This window comes from Coptis chinensis, chromosome 7 (genome assembly GCF_015680905.1).
Source record: "Coptis chinensis isolate HL-2020 chromosome 7, ASM1568090v1, whole genome shotgun sequence".
Lineage (NCBI taxonomy): Eukaryota > Viridiplantae > Streptophyta > Magnoliopsida > Ranunculales > Ranunculaceae > Coptis > Coptis chinensis.
This window is the reverse complement of record NC_141462.1, coordinates 14,708,899-14,728,695: the sequence shown is the minus strand read 5'-3', so window position 1 is coordinate 14,728,695 and position 19,797 is coordinate 14,708,899. Positions and strand designations below refer to the sequence as shown.

General features: G+C 35.1%; 2 protein-coding genes across 3 annotated transcripts; both read right to left on the bottom strand.

Moving 5' to 3' along the window:
* Positions 1–141: 141 nt before the first annotated feature.
* Positions 142–3,368, bottom strand: LOC147486180 (aluminum-activated malate transporter 2-like). 2 transcript variants are annotated; one of them, XM_086572355.1, is made up of 6 exons: positions 2,992–3,368; positions 1,876–2,016; positions 1,486–1,758; positions 1,216–1,343; positions 923–1,066; positions 142–739 (listed from the first exon to the last, which is right to left on the bottom strand). In XM_086572355.1, exons 1-6 carry the CDS (start codon positions 3,275–3,277, stop codon positions 254–256), a joined length of 1,458 nt encoding a protein of 485 aa, XP_086428481.1. In that variant the 5' UTR covers positions 3,278–3,368; the 3' UTR covers positions 142–253. The 2 variants fall into 2 exon arrangements, with proteins under 2 accessions (XP_086428481.1, XP_086428482.1); XM_086572356.1 differs by having other exon boundaries at positions 929–1,066.
* Positions 3,369–15,445: 12,077 nt separating this feature from the next.
* Positions 15,446–18,627, bottom strand: LOC147486179 (aluminum-activated malate transporter 8-like). The gene is made up of 6 exons (XM_086571688.1): positions 18,167–18,627; positions 17,911–18,051; positions 17,536–17,808; positions 17,320–17,444; positions 16,971–17,114; positions 15,446–16,528 (listed from the first exon to the last, which is right to left on the bottom strand). The coding sequence occupies exons 1-6, from the start codon at positions 18,450–18,452 to the stop codon at positions 16,028–16,030; spliced, it is 1,470 nt and encodes a 489-aa protein (XP_086427814.1). The 5' UTR covers positions 18,453–18,627; the 3' UTR covers positions 15,446–16,027.
* Between the last annotated feature and the right edge of the window lie 1,170 nt (positions 18,628–19,797).

Here is a 19,797-nt window from a genome sequence, read left to right as displayed (position 1 = left end):
CACGCTTCAAAGTACTTCTCATCTCTTGTGCCTTCAAACATAGACATGACAAACTTTTTTTTGGCCCACACATTGAAATCATATAATAGTGACAGATTTACTGCTCAGAACTTCTGATGTGAAGACATGATCAATTGATTCAATTCTATCTTTATGAAGATGCGGTTAAACTGTTAGAGATCTGAACTTATTACCCAATAATAGTTGAGCTTAAGTATAGTTACAAATAACATATATAAACATTAAGTACTTATCAATGTGATGCCTTCTCAAGAGGTTTTGAAAGTTTGATATTTCCAGGGAGACTAGGAGGTGGTTCTTCTATGGTAATCACAAGTTGGGGGCATTTTATATCTGACTTTTTTATGGTTACTCTATGAAGTGTTTTAGGATTCTCTAGTATAACAATTGGCACTTCAACAGTTTTAAACTTTGCAAGTTGAGCTAGTTCATCAATGGACTCTGCAATTTTTTCTGTGCAGGCAACAACCTCAACCAGTAGAGAAGTAACTGTAACTGCTGGAATCACTTGTAGGAGATCACTACTTAATGACAAGGCAGACTTAAGAGTGACTTTGAGATTGCTGGCAGCGGCTTTTGAGTTCGCAAGGTGTGCATAAGCAGAGTGAGGGCGTGTCATTGTTCGGATTGCTGACGCTAATTCTGTTAATGTCTTGGCAGATTCGGAGCTCATCTTGATGCATTCATCTTGGATATTCTTCCTGAATTCTTGAGGTCCCTGTAATATTCGCACAAACTTGTTTGTTTAGGAATGCCATGTCTGTCAGCGGAAGTAATAAAGTCAACTAAGTTAACACTTCAAATAGTACAAGAATGCCTACTGTCAAAAAATAGTATATGAAGCACTAGTTACAGTAGACCAGTAGTAGTATGGTTGAATGCCCTCATGGTAGAAACCTACTTGTACCTCAGAGTTGATGTAGCTACTGAGAGCTTCCAGTCGGCAGGCACATTGCCGGGATAAACCTCCGATCTTCAAATATTGTTTCCATGGATGGCGAAACCTGAAGCGTGCATGACATGGTTCCCATCGGGCGAAATTGGCCTGTCCCGTTGAAAAAATACATTCATAAACATGAGTTCACTCAATGTATCACATAGTACTTTTGGAAATCACTACACTAGGTACTAGGTAGTTGAAGTGCTTGGAAGGGAAATGATGTAAATGATGGAAATTGAGGTAATTTTGCTAACCAGATTTTCTTCAGTTGTGTTAGAATTCAGAACACTTTTATACCGGTCTAGAAATGACTTGTCCTTTTTAGGAACCAAACTTGTCTCTCCAACACTCCCTTCGGTATCAAAGTATTCTCCTCCAAATCCTGCATACTTATTCTTGTTAGGTTAGATCTTCATGTAAAATAAAATACAAACTTATGCTTGTTTATGTCATGCGTTTGGTTTAGTTTGGTTGTTATACAATATATTTGTGGTCCACTAGGTACTGGAGATATGTTCATGTACCTTCAAGAAAATCTGCAATCTTTTCCATGTTGAGTGCAATATGGTTGTGGAGCTCCTCACCAGCCCATACAGGGTAGACAAAAATGGAGACAAACACACATGCAAAGCTACCAATTAAGATTGTTGATAACCTCTGGTGTGCAAGTTCTATAAGCTTTTCGACCCGATAACCAGATACCGATACCAAGCAAAATGTCAATATAAATATTAATACGCCATAATCGTATCTCGCCTTTATCTCAGGAAAGAATCGAGAGAACGACGCTGTGGCAGCTGTTATGAGAAACATCCGGGAAGAAAATGATTACATAAGTACATAACAAAATTTTATCGAGAAGAAGAGGATACATTTAAAAGCTGAGAGTGCAACTTTTCTGGAATAAAATTTACCTAGTAGAAAAACAAACAAGCCAAGTAGCATGGGTTCTCCTTCCTGTCCAGCCAAGCTTGCCAACTGATGAGCTCCAACTCCTAGTGCACCAGCTAGAAATGTCGCAACTCCTCTATTAAAACCTTTGCCCAAGGTTGCCCCTGAAAAAGTACATGCATTAGGATTATTTGCCATTTTTCTTTTATCCAACAGTGTATTTTAAATCTGACAATAGGTAAAATTTAGCCAGTTAAAAGGCATCCTCATCCCCTAATTAATTATTGTCTTTCTTGATAATTGGTCGAAATATAATAGTTGACCTTAAACGGGAGTATAATGCTAAACATATCTCACTGTTGCCATAGTCTGCTTGCGTTGTTCCTTCCACTGAACAGAGTATCGGTATCTTGGAACCGTGGAACAATAACTCACTGTAATTCCATATTTTTTTGGGAAAATTTCAACTAATGGAGTGGTTCTATCTCGTGAAATTTTGTGAAAAGATTTTATTTTCCTATTGCATGATTTCGAGGCATATTCGTTTACGGTTCCTTTTCCTACTCCTTGTGTTGCCAAATGTTCTTTAAATAAATAAATGGATCTTGAAAGATTTGAAAATTCTGTTGCAAGAGAGAAAAAGAAATTAAATTTGATTCAGTAAAGGGATGGCCCAAGCTAGTGGTGCTCGGATTTGGACTCTGACTAATTTGGCTCGAATGCCACTCTTGCTGAGTAAACTAATTGAGCTATTCTTGCTCACTTTGGGACTTGACTCGAGCTCGCTTCTGTTGCAATATGCACAAATTTTAGGAGTTAGGACTCGTTTAGAAAGCAAGATGAGCCTGAGCATACCAAAGTTTCATCTCCATCGGCTCGAGTATCACTAGGTAGTTTTGTGGGGGATGTCATAGAGTGGGCATGATGCCTGATGGAGTTCTAAATTAAAGTAGAGTAAACTTCTACGTGAGCCTGTCATGAGACAGTATTGTCACAATAAAATATATATTGTTGCATATTAATATGTCGAAATTCATAAAATCAGAAATGGTTGTATTTCAAGCAAATAAGTGAATCTCGCATGCAGTGAGAGTTTCTATGATGAACTGTGTCTGCAACTCATTGCATGCAAAGCTTACCTACTGTGAATTCGAAGACGACCACAACAGTTAAAACAGCCCACATTGCTGAGACTCCAAAACTATCATACGTAGGTCTGAAGTAATAGACAAGAGAAATCAAGGAGAGAGCCAATCCCATTTTCACGGAGTGGATGATTCTTCTTGGGTCATCTTGTCCAAGCCTTTTTATTTTGTTTGCAACATTTCTCACTTTGGTCACAAGCTTCATTAACAAGCCCATAATCCACCACCAGCCACGAGCGATAAATCCGGCACTCTCATGGCTTTCTGGCCCAATTTCCATGGCTTAAATGAAGAGATGTTTCACGGAAAAATGAGCTTTAGGGAAGCTTGGGGGTTCTATACTTCTGTGGTGGGACTCTTTAATGGGGCTAAATTTATAAGGAGTTGTGTTGGCTGACGATGTGAGGACTTCACAATACTTTATAGACAAATGTACCGTGTCATGCGTGGCACTTTTTGAGATATATATGCATATAAAGATTTTCTTTATGAGAAGGGGTATGCAAGGTGGCTGATCAAAGTAGCGTGTAATTTGGATCCAGATAATTTTTATATCTACAAACGGCAGCCCACGATTTGGATGAAAAGATAGAGGTAACAAGGTTTCCATGGGAATGACTTTGGGCTTTTTGGCTCTTACACTTCGATAGGAAAGAATTTATCTACCACTATATGGGGTTAAATTCTCAACCTTATGATGCTGATACCTAGCTAGGTAGACACTGTAAAGTCAATGTAATGAACTGTATTCCACCACTTCCAAACTCACCTAGTCAACTCAGTTCGGTTGAGTGGATAAGTTACCAAATTTGTTCAGCAACACGTACGGTCACTCAAGAATGAGTCGAACCACATAGGGTGAAACAGAGCACAGGGTCGTAACGGTTGCATAGTACTCCCAGAAGCTTGAAACCTGCATCTCCCACAAAGGAATTGATACTCTATGTGCTCATAGCAGATCATTAAGAGCATTCCCAATGCAAGTTAGTGTTTTTCACCTCCACGTAGGCTTAATTTTTCTTCTTTGCTACCGTTTTGGTGAAAAACAAGGTGAGGGTGCCCAATGCAGAAGTGATTTTGAATCTCGGACGGGATGTTTGATTCTGTCTGAATGTAAAAATCGAAAAAATGCGCCTGACGAAATGAAATATCTCGTTTGAAGTTTAAAAAAAAATCGAAAAAACACGTGAGATGAAATAAAACATTCCGTCCGGAAAAAAAAACCGAAAAAATTAAAAAAAAAACACACGAGATGGAATAAAATATTTTGTCCAAAGCTCATAACTCAGTGAAAATCTCAGTAGCAAATGTTACCCTCGTTGTGACTTAGTTACAAGTCACCAACTTTGTCACCTTTGCATTGGGCAAAAAAAATTTAGTATTCAAACGTGAAAACTCTCAATTTCCCTTTATAGTAATTTACATTAGAAATGCTCTAAGTTGGTTCCTAAATATTTTTAGTTGTCCAAACGGGCTAACAATTCCTTTTCTAAGAATGTCACCCAAGAAAAACGCAAAATGTCTCGGTCTCGAAACGAAAGTTTCTATTTCTATATACAGGTCAAAATCGAGTCAAGTATCAACATCAAAAAATGTCACCAGCAGCCTTCCATGATAATTAAGGAAAAGATTCCCTAGTTGTTAATCCTATGATGGGGCCGGGATAAATATCTAAATCAATGCCTTATGCGGCAAACTATACTGTACCTCATTAAGTTGGTTGTACACTAGGCTCAATGAGTTATGCTGTTCAAGTTTGTAAATTCTTAATTAAAGATGAGAAACCGAGTTCATGAATTTTATACTAAGACAATGCCAACGTTGTGAAAAAGGATAGTAATGTTAATCATCATAAGCCTGCATTGTTATAGCCTAAGTCATTGAATTTGGTGCTTCAAAGTGGATTAATTTCACACTTGGATATAGTTACAACAAACTGACTTCGTCTCTCTCTCCATCGATGAGTGACTCTTAACGACAAATCAGATGAAAAAATCACTCTCAACACTATTCTTTTTTTTTTAATCACTCACAAAGACTGGATAGATAAAATATTAAATATACCTTGATGAGAAATAAAAAACGGCTCAGATAAATGAAATGTCACGTATACTCTTGATGCAAAATAATAAATGGTCCAACCTAATCAAAACAACTCGGTGTATATGTATGAACAATCACCTCAACATAATGTATGATCAGTAAGAACACCTATTGAAAGTATGAATAATCATACCTATTTAGAATGTATGAATAATTACTGTTCATACACAATCACTATTCATACCTCAACATAAGCTATCACAATCACTGTTCATACTTCAACATATTATATAATTAATAAGAACACTTATTAGAATATGAACAATTACTATTCATACATATTTAGAGTATGATACATCAACATAGTATATAAGGTATGTTAATTTATTTGGGTACGAACAATCATCAAATTTCTCTGCTTTTATAAACATAACACAAAAAAGTGAAACTAGTATTTTTTTTTAAAAAAAAATCTATGTTTTATATCTATAATAACGTGGAGGGATAAAACTAGTATTTAAAAAAAGTAAAAAGATCAGGCCAACTTTTTTTCTCCTTGAAGATTACTAAAATTGAAATAGTGGATTACTTAATGATGAAATTTGTCCTTGTGAGTTACTGAAAAAACGGTGTTCTCTAAAGTTGTTTTGGCCCGAAATTAGTTCTCTGGACTCTTATCTCTTATTTTGCCATATTAAAAACAAGACCGCCTTCATGCATGACTCATTCTTATACTTTCAACTTTCCTTTTCAACTTTTTTACTAGATCGATATTATTGTACATACCGATCTATGTAAGTTTCTAGATATCTGGTGATAATCTTTCTCATATAGGTTCTTGTACTCTATGTTGGTTATAAAAAACAATTTACTATATCCTTTAATATCTTCTCTTGGTTTATACTATTCATTTACTTAAAATAATCGAACGCACAATGAACCAAACTACAAAAGTCGCATAAATAACCGACTAGGTAGACTTTGCCAACTCAAAAATTTACTGGTAGAGCCTAGCTAGAGGCTCTCACATTTTTTTTCTTTGATAATGTAACTAGAGGCTCTTACTTGGTTTCACCCTCGCATACATTTTGTTCACTTGCTTTCTTCAATTAATGTGTTTATTTTTATTTTTCAATTTTTTTATTTGTCTAATTCGAGTTTTAAGTGGTAGCTAGGCAGGGTTAATTAGTTAAAACATGAAGTTGAACAATTGAGAAGTAACCATGAAATTGAGAAGTTGAACATATAAAGCCAAAATTATCAGGATTTTCAAAGTTTGTTTACGAGACTGGATATATATACTTCAAAAGGTGGAGCAAGAAATATTTTTTGGACCAACATGGCTTGGTTGATTTGAAATATTTAGCATCATTTTAATTTGTTGGTCATTTTACATTTGGTGCTCTTTATATCAACAGCTGTTGAAACATATGATGATATGAATTCATTTAATCCGAAAACATCAGAAAAATGTACCGGTTTATGACATATTGTGAGTAGTTTTGTGACTTCATATGAAAATCCAAATTGAATTCTGGTCTTTGAAGTCTAACTTTTTACTAGATTTCAAACTCGCCACTTTCGTCCAAACCTTATCTTCTGGAGGAAGTACTCTTTTGGTGTTTACAACTGTACACAAACTAAAGAATCATTAAAGGTCCGCGGTTCACCTTCACTTCAAGTTGCTACAACAGCTGATACAATATATACTGCATCGTCTACAGTCCTAGATATAGTGATTCTTATCAAACTTCCAATTGGACCCTAGATTAATGTTGCAACAATGTCCTCTATGGTACGTCTGATACATAGTATCTTCCTGCTTTATGTTACATTTGGGATTTTTGGGGAGATTTGTTGTGAAAGAAACCGACATAATTCCTAGAATTGGATCTGGACCAAACAAATTCCACTCAAAAATTTCCTATATGCCAACCAGCTTTCATTCCTTCTTCATGTTTTGTGCTCTTCTTGATTCAGTACCCATAAAGTTCTATTTCCAGTTCATTAGCAGTAACTAGCTAGTGAAGACCTCCCTCACAAAGCATTCCCAATGCAACGGTAACTTTGTTACCTCCATCCAGGAGCTACATATGTCCCATTATATAATTAGGACATATTACATAGCTAATTAGACCGTTAATGTAGTAAATATAGTTGCCTATCTGAACCATCCCAATGAACAGGGTAATTAACTCGGTTTCCCAACCCGATGAATTCTTAAATCCAATCTCAACATTCATTCAGTAATACACCTCCCCGGTGGCCCAGTATCCCACTAATCAACGTGTAGTTGAAAGAAATGAATAATAACATCTTTCACGTACTCCTCCCAGAATTGAAGTTGTGTAAATTTGGTAGCTTCGTAGCGTAAACAATGCTACCAAGTTATGTGTAAATTTGGTAGCTTCGTATGGTAAACAATGCTTTCAAGTCATCAAAAATTGATACCAAGTACCAATTAGATAATTTGAGTAACTCGTTTACAAACAATTGTAATCGCAACTCACAGTTTTCTCACAAGATCTTTGGTTTGTGTTGCAGCGCGCTAAAATATTGAAATATGGAGTTTTTTTTTCCCCTTGTCGTTTCCTTCCATTTCTGTTTTCTTAACCTACCAGTTAAATATTTTTCATACAAGGAAACATTTAGCCCTTTTAATAAGTACGGTACCTAACTACTAATTGACGATCAAACGTACGTGATGCGCATGCATCTCTTTTTTCTTTGTTTTTTTTTTTATTATTATTTATTCTTAATTAGATCGATTAAATGGATTCCACCTAAGAATGCCATTTCCTTTGTGCCAAACTGAACTTGATTTTAATCAGATAAACATGGCCTTCTGTTTTATAAACGCATCACTAGACCATTTTGAGTTCAGCTAATAATTCAAGAGATTCTAAAAGGCCTCATCAACTTGATCCTTGGTCCATCATCTTTTAAGTTAGTTTGGTATCATGCATGTGTACCCATTTACAATATAATGAAGGAAAACATAAACTTCTCCAAATTTAGATTTTCACTTCAATTGTGAGTGAAATGAGGTTCTGTAGTTACTACTGTACTTCTTATAGCAAGTAGTAGTTAGTAGTTACTGCACAGATTGGCACAAAACACAACTACACAAGCAAGGATCGAATTATAGTTAAAGTAACAACTTATGCTGTAAACTTATTTGGATATCCAAGTGGTTCATGTCCCATGATCAATAACACAAGTTGTTTGGTTCTTGCCTATTATTGCAAAAACACACAAAATAATCATGAAAAACTTCAAATAGAAAACCCAATACAATGTAATCTTAAAACATATTGTTAATCAAACTCCCAAATTAATATACCAAAACAACCACATATATATTTCTATTTTCTTGAAAGAAATTATATTACATAAACTTCTTTAGTAGCCAATTTGGAAATCGCAAAAATCACATTTTGTATCTTCAAAATCGAGAAATCAAGAGATGATATGAGTAGGTGTTCAAATTTGAGAAAATAGAGATTTTGTGTGATTTGGGTTTTGCTTTGAAAAAATAAATTGTTGAAGTGGTGAAGAAGAAGAGAGTTGTGTTTTCTCATTTTATTTTTTTTTATTTGTCGGTCCTTTTCTTATTTAGTATGATGTAGAAAAAACCTTTTCCAATGGATACCGTTATTCATACTTTTGTGGTTGGGCCAACCAAAAACTCAAAAAAATAGGAACCAAACATAAAAAATGGGATAGTGCACCCTAACCCATGAATGGGTTGGGCAATACAGGCTACCAAACATAAAAGCATGTAAATTAGCAAATTGCTATATTCTATATATTACTCAATCTATTGGATTAGAACTATACGGCCATTGTCACCAAGTACGGTACAGGTTTAAAACGGTGTACTTGAAAAAAAAACTTAGTTCGTATTTTAAACGGAACGTCACGGAAAAAAACGGAAAAAAAAAACGTAACAAAACGTGGAACATAAAAAACGGATTTAAAACGTATAATACGTAAAAAAGTGGTAAAAACCGATGATAAAGAATATGATAGATAAGAAATTTGATTTGTTAATTGTTATAAGAGTGGAAAAAAAGTAATAGACGCAGAAAATAAAAAATAATAATAATACAAATGAAAGAAAATTTAAATACATGAAAGTATCAAATTATCATTATTCATCCAAATACTAAAAGTTTTAGATTGAGTACCAAAACACGACTCTAAATAAGATACAACTAATTATCAAACATAATGGCATAATCAAATACTACAAATAAGTTAATAAATTTAAAATTTCCAATTATTAATTAATAATCTAAAACAAAATAGAACTGTCTCAATAAGTCAATCTAATGCCCACTATTCAAAAAAGTAAACTTCCAAAATTCCTTATCGCGTTTTCTTTTAGATTAAAAAAAAAAAAGTTTTAATAAAGTTTAAAACGGGAGATTTTCAAAATCTCAGGTTTTAAATGTTTTTAAAGTTTAAAACGCGTTTTTTTGAAAACCCCGAGTTTTAAACAGGAACAAGACGCTTTGCCAATATCTCGAATTTTAAACGCGTTTTTTTGAAAAAAAACGCTGAATTTGGTGACAATGTACGGCTATACCAGTTTTTTGTTGTTACCAGATTCTTCCCTAAGTTTTCCTAGAGACGGAGAAAACTTAGTATGGCCATTAAGAAGTAGACTTTGGGCTTGATTGTTGACACTTGTCCGTATTGGGCCTCATTGTGAGCTAAAGACTTTATTTCAGGTCAAACGGCTTTGGCTGGAGTAAGTTCTATTTATGCTTCGCGCCGGCGGTGAAGTCTACTGGTTTAGCTCAGTAAACTTACATTTTGTTTTGGCTTATTTGACTTGGATTAAACTGATTCGAAGATCTGTAATGATTTCCAAAATTAGTTCAAAATTGGGTCAACGAAATGACTTTACAGAAGTTGGCTAACTGGTACGTAAACCCAATTCGAGCAATATATTCGAAGTTTTGTTTTGAACTCAAAAGACTAACTTGTGGCAAATTCGCATTTTATCTGATTTTACTTGGTTAAAGTTGCCATGTCGACTTGGGAGTTGGGAGACGACTTTATGCACAGCCTTGGGCATAACACATTCAGGCCCAGTAGAAATGAAAAGGAGAGCTGGACAGCTGGTTATACAAAAGTCAGGCCAACATAAACCTAGCCCATTAGCGTGTTGCTTTCCTTAACTTTCTCAATAGAAAAGCCTAAGCCCTTAAATGCGTTGTGCCTTGTTGACTGTTGAGTGTTGACACAGATTCTCCTTTGGCATTATTATCGGAAAAAAAAAAAAGATTCTCCTATGGCATGTATATATATATATATATATATATATATATATATATATATATATCTGATGTGTTTGGAAATCCATGTAAGCATTTCATGAAGTGTCATTTTCAGAATTTGGTAGAACAATGAAAAAGACCTACTGCACTCATACTATGACTTAAGAAGATTAAGATTGACATGTGAGGATGATGGATGCTTCGGAACATTAAATACTTTAGTCTCCTTTAATCTCCAGAGTATACAATCTTAGATTCTTAGGTGATCTAACCTTCGTCTATTCATGTGCCAACATCACTTTGATAGGCCGGATACTTGGAACTTGACCTTGTAAGTTACGACTTTTAAAAGTGTTTGAATATAACCATTAATGATAAATCGTTAAGAATATTGTGAATTACAGAACAAATACTGGGACAATATAAAGCTATAATTATCAGTTATCACCCTTCATTTAGTTGTTTCGCTTCAGCTACTGCCTCCTGACATAGATTCCCTTCTCTACGGTATATATTCTATATTCTTATTCAGGCTCTAAGGAAAAAGGTTTGGAGAGTGAATGGCGAGCTTAATAATAAAGGATAAATAAAAGAAAAGAACGCCTTCGAAAGTAATCGAACTTGCGGGTAGGGAAGAGCACCTAGTTTTTTAAAGTTCTTATTGGACTAAAGGGAAAATAAAGCCATCGTATAAGCTAATTTTGCCATCAATAGGTTAATTAGTGCGCTGATTTAAAAGTTCAAAACGCATGTTTGGTTTGATATGTCGTGGTCACATCAGAGCATCATCATCTCTTCAATGGCGACTAACGTACATTATACTTATATATTGAAGCTTCCTCCTCGACCATAATAACTTTGCTAATTTTATCTCCTGCAAAGAGAATCCTATAACAATAGAACATCAATTCACCAAAATCATAAGCAATTTGTATCGAACTTGCATACTGTCTTTAAATTGATGGATTAACATCGTTAGTGAGAATTAGTTCCTACGAATATGAATATGCTCATATTTCTGCTCTAAAACTGGCGGCCCCTGGTTATAAATAAAAACATCCATAAACATTTAGTCAATTAGATTTTAGAATCTATGTGGAGAGAATGATATATTTACAAATATAAGTGTTGTCCCACGCGAGGTTCAAATGATCACATATGACAATTAAGAGACATGAGTACTTGATCTTTTTAATGTGTGGTAATGGACTAATGGGCAGTAGGTACTGATTTCTATTTAGGGGATGTTCATTGTTTATTAGTTAGAAGCATGTGCTTTTCATTTTCTTATTTGATTAGAATCTTTAGTGGCGAAGCTATCGTAATGCCCAAAACTAATGTAACAGATCTCATATTTGTGTGCAGCCGGTCCTTTCCTTTTTTTTTTTCGCTAAACATTTTGCGCGCACTTGATCACATTAAAGCAATGCATTTGCCTTTTGACCTAGAAAGGAATGACGGCATAATGAGTTAAAACTTAAAAGAAAGAGGGGTTTAGATTGCTTATCATAACTTGGTTGTTGAAAATGAATAATCGCTAGACATCTAGTTCCATAGAATTATATAAAATTGTGGTAAAGCAATGAGTGAAGTGCTTACTGCTCAGGTTCTTCTTTTCTCTGTTTAACTGTTTTGGTAATAACGGTTTTAGATTTTTAGGCTCCACATTTCCTTTATACTTCTGTAACTTTTAAGCTGTTTTTTTTTAAGATGTGCCTAGCGGACTTCGATCGCTACATTTTCCTGAGCGAGTGAGACATAAAAATTGATGAAAGTACTTCTCTGTATCACAAATAGCAGGTACAGATTGTAGTGGTGAAGTGTTAATAACTAAATTTAAGCTATGGTTCATATGATTATAGTTGCCTAATGTAGCCTTGATGTTTGTATTCTAGTGAAATGTATTCAGCAACTCAGCAAGGCCGTTTCAACTTTCAATGATACCAATTTGTTGGGAATCAATGCGAAATGCTTAATTATTGTCGTCTGAAATGATAGGCATTAAAAGGCATCATGCTATTTGAATTGTACTGTTAAGGGTGATTTTAAACTTTACAGGCATGACAAAATTTCCATACCAGTGCTCCTGGGCCCTCCTCCTATTAAACCTAGTAGGCTTCACTTCATGATATAATGGTGAGCAAAAGGAGTGGACTAGCTCTCAAGTCTTTGCACTCGAGTGATCATTGATCAACTTGTTGTTTGCTTCCATCCAAAAAAGAAAGGCATAATCCTTGTTGCCTACCTAATTTAATATAGAAGGCCCAGAATATCCATATTGTCGGCGATATACCCAAGGCACATTTCCTTGCTCAAGGAAAATTGAAAAAAGAAAAAGATGCGATCGTTCACATATATATATGGTATCTGGTTCCCCAAAATCCAATGTATATCACAGATATTACGAATATATTGAGGCACTATACTGGTTGGCATTTCAGAACTAATTGTACAAAGGGCTTTTTTGATCTCATTGAAAATTTGAATAAGAAAACTGTTATATTCCAACCCTACGTACTCTGGCGAGAGTATGTAGTACTAGAATGAATTCTACTATGAAGTTCTCGTGTCTTTACCACAACTTTCAAAGAAACTAAACTTGAGCTGGATTCAGGCTAAATCACTCTCAGTGTGGACCAAATTCTGAAGAAAAGCTGCAAATAACTGAGAATGACAATTCAATCTTAATGCCAAATACCAACCCCCCTCGCAGATATTCATTTAGTGGCTGTAAAGAGTTTAGGTGATATGCTGTATTGAGTCTCAGAGAAGTACTGTTAACTTACATCCACTATTGTGAGGACTAAAAAGATTGAGAAAAGCTTCTTTTAGTACTCTATAGTCTATCACGGTATCCACTTGTTCAGGAATTCATATGGGAAACAACTCAAATCTCCACATATAACATTCCCATTCTTGTTTTCCAATTGGTACGTGGTCGGACTCATACGTGAAATGACGAAAACACAAATTGCAAACTGTACTTGGTGAAGTTAATATTCTCTTTTACAGGTAGTTTGAATGAATGCAGAATGCGCCAGTGTGTTTTTGCCAATTCTACTTTTTCGCCACTTTGCCTATTTACCATTTTCAATATATTATAATTAACTTTCCCAAGAAACATGTCTGGCATTCTTTTGATTTATTTCAAATAAAATTATTGAAAAAGATGTATGTTGTGATTGGCTCACAATAAGATAGTGCAGTGTCTAGTCTTGAGAGTGTCGGATAGGAAGCGCTCTTGATCCCAAGAAAGTGTAATGGATCCCATAACATGGATACGAACAAGCATCGGACTTGGGCCTTTTGGTGTACACACCACATAGATAGATAAAGTATTGGGCTTGCCCCAATGTATTTGATCGGTGTCCACCTCGAGTACAAAGTAGGGGTGGCAATGGGTCGTGTTGGGTTGGGTTCGTGTCGTGTCATATTCGGGTTACGTGTTAGAAGAGTAAACCCAAACCCGACCCAATTACTAATCGTGTCGAGTTTGTCAAACTCAAACCCAACCCGCTTATATAACGGGTTACTCAATTGGTGACCCGCTAAGCCAGTGGGTTAATTTCAGATCAGTTTCAGATCGGATTCACAGACAACATGTATGTAAATTAAATATTTAGTATTTCACAATTTTATTTATGAAAAAAAATATGTATTAATTATCAAAAATCATCCATAATTTAATTACATACTAATGAAAATTGAATAATGAAATATATATTTATCAAATGAATCAAGATGACAGCTAATCATTCTTCTTTAGTCGTTTATTTTAGGTAGTTGGGATGATAGATGAAATTTTAAATCAGTTTCGAATCGGATTCACAGACAACCTATATGCAAAATATTTAGTATTTCACGATTTTATTTATAAAAAAACATATATGTATTAATTCTAAAAAGTCATCCATATATAATTCAATTACATATCAATTATCAATGAAAATTAAATAACGAAACATATATTTATCGAATGAATAAATATGACAGCTAATTCTTCTTCTTTTAGTCGTTTATTTTAGGTTGTTGGGATAATTTTATGAGATTTTAAAAAATAATGAAACTTATCTTAAAACAGGTTATACAGGTCACGGGTTGATAACCCGACCCATTAAACCGGTTGAAAACTAATCGGGTATATTAACGGGTTACTCGGGTTAACATATGTAATCCTAACCCAACCTATTTATTTTACAGGTTCAGCAGGTCAACCCTTAAATGACCCAAAAGCTTTTTTCCCAACCCAAATCTGCTAATTTTGTGTCGGATTCGTGTCGAGTTAGCGGGTCATGTACAAAACTGCCACCCCTAATACAAAGAGTAAAAGTGAATTGGGACGGTTTATTGTATGTGTGCCTACGTTTTCTTCTGAGAGAAATTAATTATATATATATATATTGTCCATTGTAGTATCTAGTTACATTGTGAATTTGTGACTATCGGAAAGGTTTCAGCTTACTATGTGCTTAATGTGAATTGGAAATTTGGAATATATTGCATTGCTGAATAGTTTCAGTGGTCATTGTTCTTAACCTCTCTTTCTTTTTTCTCGTTTGAAATGACAATTTATAAGTAAGTTTGTATCTATTTGACTTCTGATGTCAATGTTAAGTCATAAGCATATATTTTTATGGTAAATTCATAAGCATATTAGTACTCACCTTGTGTATCCCACTTGAAATAAAGCCTTTTCTTTTTCTAGTTCGGAATTTCAGACTGACAAAAGATATGTATCAGCTGTGATGGTTGAACTATTACTTAATAAACACCGTACCTGAAGCCAATGATTATAGACTCATGAGCCATGACTCTTGTACTTTTACTATTATTGCATAGGAACTAGGACGGATGAGAGTACGGTAAGCTAAGCTATTGTCATTTTTTTTTTCATTTTTTAAAACTACTATATTTTGATAATGACACACCATCATATTTGTTTCTTATCTATATAATTAAGTTTAAAATTCCTTCAAGATAAATTATATTTTGAAAATTTTCATCTCCATGTTCCCTCCCCACCCCTACCTACCCCATTAACTTTCCTATAAAGTGTCTATATAAGTATTTAGAATTCCTACCTAAAATCATAACCTCACTACTAACTATTTGCAAGTATGTTTAGCGGCATATATTTGCAAATACACCTATGTCCTGGTGTTAGTGTTGGTAGTGTGGAAGTGTATGTTACTCCCATGCTGCTTGTGAATATTGTGTATTTTAATCTCTGTTCTATTAATATTAAGTGAAAATAAAAAGGATAATGGAGGGGTGGAACCGTGGAAGGCAATGAATATTCCGCTAGACCATATACAGTCATTGTCGATCATTACCTGGTTTCTTTCTTTTTTTGTGCGAGCTTTCAGGAAATGTTATGGTTAGTTTCCTATGGTTTCTTTGAGTATTTGCGTAAGAAGAATTCAGATTGTGGAGAACAAATTTGTTCCACTCTCTTGAATACGTTTCAGCCACATTATCGAATTCTATTTCAACTAATATCTTTCTAACAAATAAAGTAAAAATAAAATCAAAAGATGACTTCTTCAAATCGATAAACTAATACATGCTGAAAGATTGGCAGCGCGAGGAAAGAAAGCATGCTTTTACAATTTCATTTCTCATATATGTCAGATTAAGCTCACATCACCCAACCTTTACTCATACAAGTTGAATGTGTATACAAGTTAGTAGAGAATATGTTATACATGCATGTGTCGACACCTAAGGAGTTCCTGAGAATTTACATTTGATGGCGGAACTGCTGAAGGTTCACATACATCGATGAAAATGTGTGGACCTTCCGTGTCAAGAAGTGGATTTACAGTCCCTCGATGAAGTAATTGTGGCTGTAATAACTTTTCTGGTGATACTGTTGGATCCAAAGTTTTGAATCCCGATAGGCAGGCAAGCTCATGAACAGCGTCCACAAGTTTTTCAGTGCATGAAACAATCTCTACTAGTAGAGTAGCAACTGTTGCTGCTGGTATGATGTGTGAGAGGTCAATGTTAGCTGGTAATGCAGTTCTGAGGGTACTTTTTAGATCATTTGCCGCGGTTTTTGAGTTAGCGACATGGATATTGCAGGCACTTGTCTGTGTCATTTTTCTGATTCCAGAGGCTAATTCTCGTAAAGCTTTGCCAGATTCTGAGCTCATTTTGGTGCATGCTTCTTCAATATTCTTCTTGAACTCTTGTGGCACCTGTTAAATAAACTGATAAGTTAAGGGAAAGGACATAAATTTGTAGGTTGTAATATTTAAAAGATTTACTACATTTATCAGTATTTGTCAGCACTCTGCACTCATATATATTATTATGTAACTGAACTACATAGCTAGTTGTTAGCTAGATTTTTCAAGATTCTCAATAGTGGACATGACCATAAAGAAAATTTTGAAACCTCGAATTACATTTTTAGCTTTGGATTACAAGCAAAGAGTGAAAGGGGCATAGATTTGTGGCAGGTGCTCCTATCATTCCTAATAATTTATTTTGTTTAAAGTTGCAACTTTTATTGAATATTTATTTTAGGATGAAACAAAATTTCGTTCTTCATATGACTCTGCAAACTAGTTGTGTGATAGCTAGTTGCTTATTTTATAATTCTTTTGTTGGTCAAGGCATTAAGGAAAAGGGTTATACCTGAATCTCTGAGTTGATGTAGATGTTAAGAGCTTCAACTTGGTATGCGCATTGCCTTGTAAGTGCTCCTACCTTCAGATATTGTGTCCAAGGATGATGGAATTTGAAACGACCATGAAATGGCTCCCACCTCGCAAGATTAGCCTGTAAAAGTCCAAATTTTACTATTGAGTATTTGTGAAGCCATAAACTGTACATTAACGCCTGAAGATTGAAAAGTTTAACAAGTATACAATGTTAAGAGCTTCGACTTGGTATGCCGTATGCATTGCCTTGTACTTAATTAGGCATTTTGCCTAGTAGTCGTGCAAAAGTTCTAAATCCACTAATATGTGAGAAAATGGATTACCAATACTTCTTCACTTGTCTTTGAATTTAGAACACTTTTATATCCTTTAAGAAAGGACTTCTCAATCTTAGATGCCTCAGTACTCTCTGCATCCTCCTGTTGAGTAAAATATTCACCTCCAAATCCTGTAAAATTATTGTTGCTGTCTGTTAATAGTGCAAGAAAAGGACAAAATAATAAATTGCTTTTGAGCACTGAGGTATGGTAAAGATGAACCTTCTAAGAAATCTGCAATCTTTTCTATGTTGAGTGCCACCAGCTTGTGAAGATCTTCACCAGCCCATACAGGGCAAATAACAATAGAAACGATGACACAGATCATTCCACCGATAAGGACTGTCGATAGCCTCTGATGAGCCAACTCTAAAATCTCATCAACCCGATAACCGGACACGGAAACCAAGCTAAAGGTTAATATAAATATCACCACCCCGTAGTCGTATCTTGCTTTAATGCTTGGAAAGAATCTTGAGAATGTTGCTGCTGCCGCTGAAACACACAATATTGAATAAGTGAGGAAATAGTAATGAGAACTTAAGGAGTTTTGTATGGCAAATAGTCGATAGTTCGTTAGTTCATAGTACACTTTACCTAGTATGAAAATAAGGAAGCAGAGGACTATGGTTTCGCCTTCCTCTCCAGCTAGAGTTGACAGGTGGTTAGCTCCAATTCCTAGAGCACCAGCTAGAAGTGTTGCAAATCCTCTATTAATACATTTACCCAATGTTGCTCCTGAATATTGCAGTCACATAATCATGGTCATTAGGAACCTTATATAATGCTTTTCCTCAAAATAAACTGCGAAACTCGTAAAATATAATACTTTTTTAGGGAGAGTATTACTTACCAACAGAGAATTCAAAGACGACCACCACAGTTAACACAGCCCATATAGCTGAGTTCCCAAAACCATTGTAGATAGGCCTGAAGTAGTAGAACAGAGAAACAAAAGATAAAGCTAGCCCCACCTTAAGAGAATGAATAATTCTTCTGGGGTCATCTTGTCCTAATTTCTTTATCTTATATACTGTTTCGCCTATTTTGCCTGTGAACCTGTCACATAATGCTTTAAACCACAACCATCCTAGGGCAAAAGTCCCGGGGTTCTCATGGTTTGCCGACCCAGTTTCCATGGCTAACAGAAGGAGAGCTAGTTTGAATGAGCTGGTCAAAGGTAAGGCCGGGTAGCAGAGAAAACAGCCTCAAGAGACTAATACTCTAAATCCTAGGACGGTCTACTTTTCCTAACTAGTTAAGGGTATGGATAGGAATAGAGCGCGGTTTTATTAGAGAAACTAGAGATGGGAGGCAGAGATGTTTGTCGTGAACATGCATTTAGAGGGACTTACAGCTTGAATTTATAGGTCAGGTGATTTAGACTTGAAAGATTTTTTTATTGCCAAATGTGTGGTGTTCCTTGTACGATGAGGGTACAAATTAAGATTTACTTTGTGAGAAGGAATTACAGGGTGGCTGAGTGAACTGAGTTTGGATCCAGTTGATATTATATTAAGAAATTGTGCACGGTGCACCCCACAATTTTACAAAAAGTTAGTGCCATTTAGCTTGTGTGGATGATCAGTAATTCTCAAGGCCATTGCCACTGGCTGTTTGAGTCTATTTGTGACAGATAGAAAGCTCTCTCTAGCAACTATTATGGGGAACACTTCTCATATACATGATGCTCCGGGCTCCCCAAGTGGAAACTGCAAAGTTTTACATATAGCACGATTAACTTTTTAACAACCACAATATGCAGTTTGAAGAGCAACTAACCAACTTGGCGTCAAGTTGATATACTCAATATGAATGATAATTGATTCACTACATTGATTTCCAAGTACAATGTATCTAGATATTATTTGCAAGCGGATCGATATATCAGATGCATATACTCAAGATCTGAATCATCCAGTCTCAAAAGAACAAGGACAACTAACTACGATTTTAAATTCAAAACAAAGATGAAAACCAACACTTCTCCAGTTCTCCCTCTGTGCTTATGATATACCATTTTTTTAAAAATGCACACTGTAATTCACTGTTCAGTAACTTGTATTGTAAAATGTGTGAGACTTGTGAAGTAGAACTGTAGAACGGAGTAAGAGAATTCTTTCACTATACTAATATAACATATATATACCGCAAACTCCTGGTCCTATAGTCTGTGGACATCTTGTTTCTCACTAACTAAGCTCAACGATAAAGGGACGCCGGCATGCATATCCTTGCAAGTAGTATCTCAATTAATAGGGAATAATCTAGATTAGTTTTATGTTAAAACATTTTCTTTACAGGTGTCGTGTTTTAGTAAGTTCAGGTTGATTCTGTTTTGTGTAAGTAAGTGTTGTTGTGTGTAAGAGTGTTGTTGACGTATGTAGAGTCACACTAATTTAGTAATTGCTTTTTTTTTTGATGCAAGTCATACTCTTATATATTATCCAAAATTAAACAAACACAGGATAGCAGTTAGCGTTC

Coding starts and splice junctions, on each gene's coding strand:
- LOC147486179 (XM_086571688.1), bottom strand. CDS start 18,452: ATGGAAACTGGGTCGGCAAACCATGAGAACCCCGGGACTTTTGCCCTA. Junction 17,809..17,910: donor CTTCCTTATTTTCATACTAG/GTAAAGTGTACT, acceptor TGTGTGTTTCAG/CGGCAGCAGCAACATTCTCA. Junction 17,115..17,319: donor AGACAAGTGAAGAAGTATTG/GTAATCCATTTT, acceptor GGACTTTTACAG/GCTAATCTTGCGAGGTGGGA.
- LOC147486180 (XM_086572355.1), bottom strand. CDS start 3,277: ATGGAAATTGGGCCAGAAAGCCATGAGAGTGCCGGATTTATCGCTCGT. Junction 1,759..1,875: donor CTTGTTTGTTTTTCTACTAG/GTAAATTTTATT, acceptor TTCTCATAACAG/CTGCCACAGCGTCGTTCTCT. Junction 1,067..1,215: donor ACACAACTGAAGAAAATCTG/GTTAGCAAAATT, acceptor TCAACGGGACAG/GCCAATTTCGCCCGATGGGA.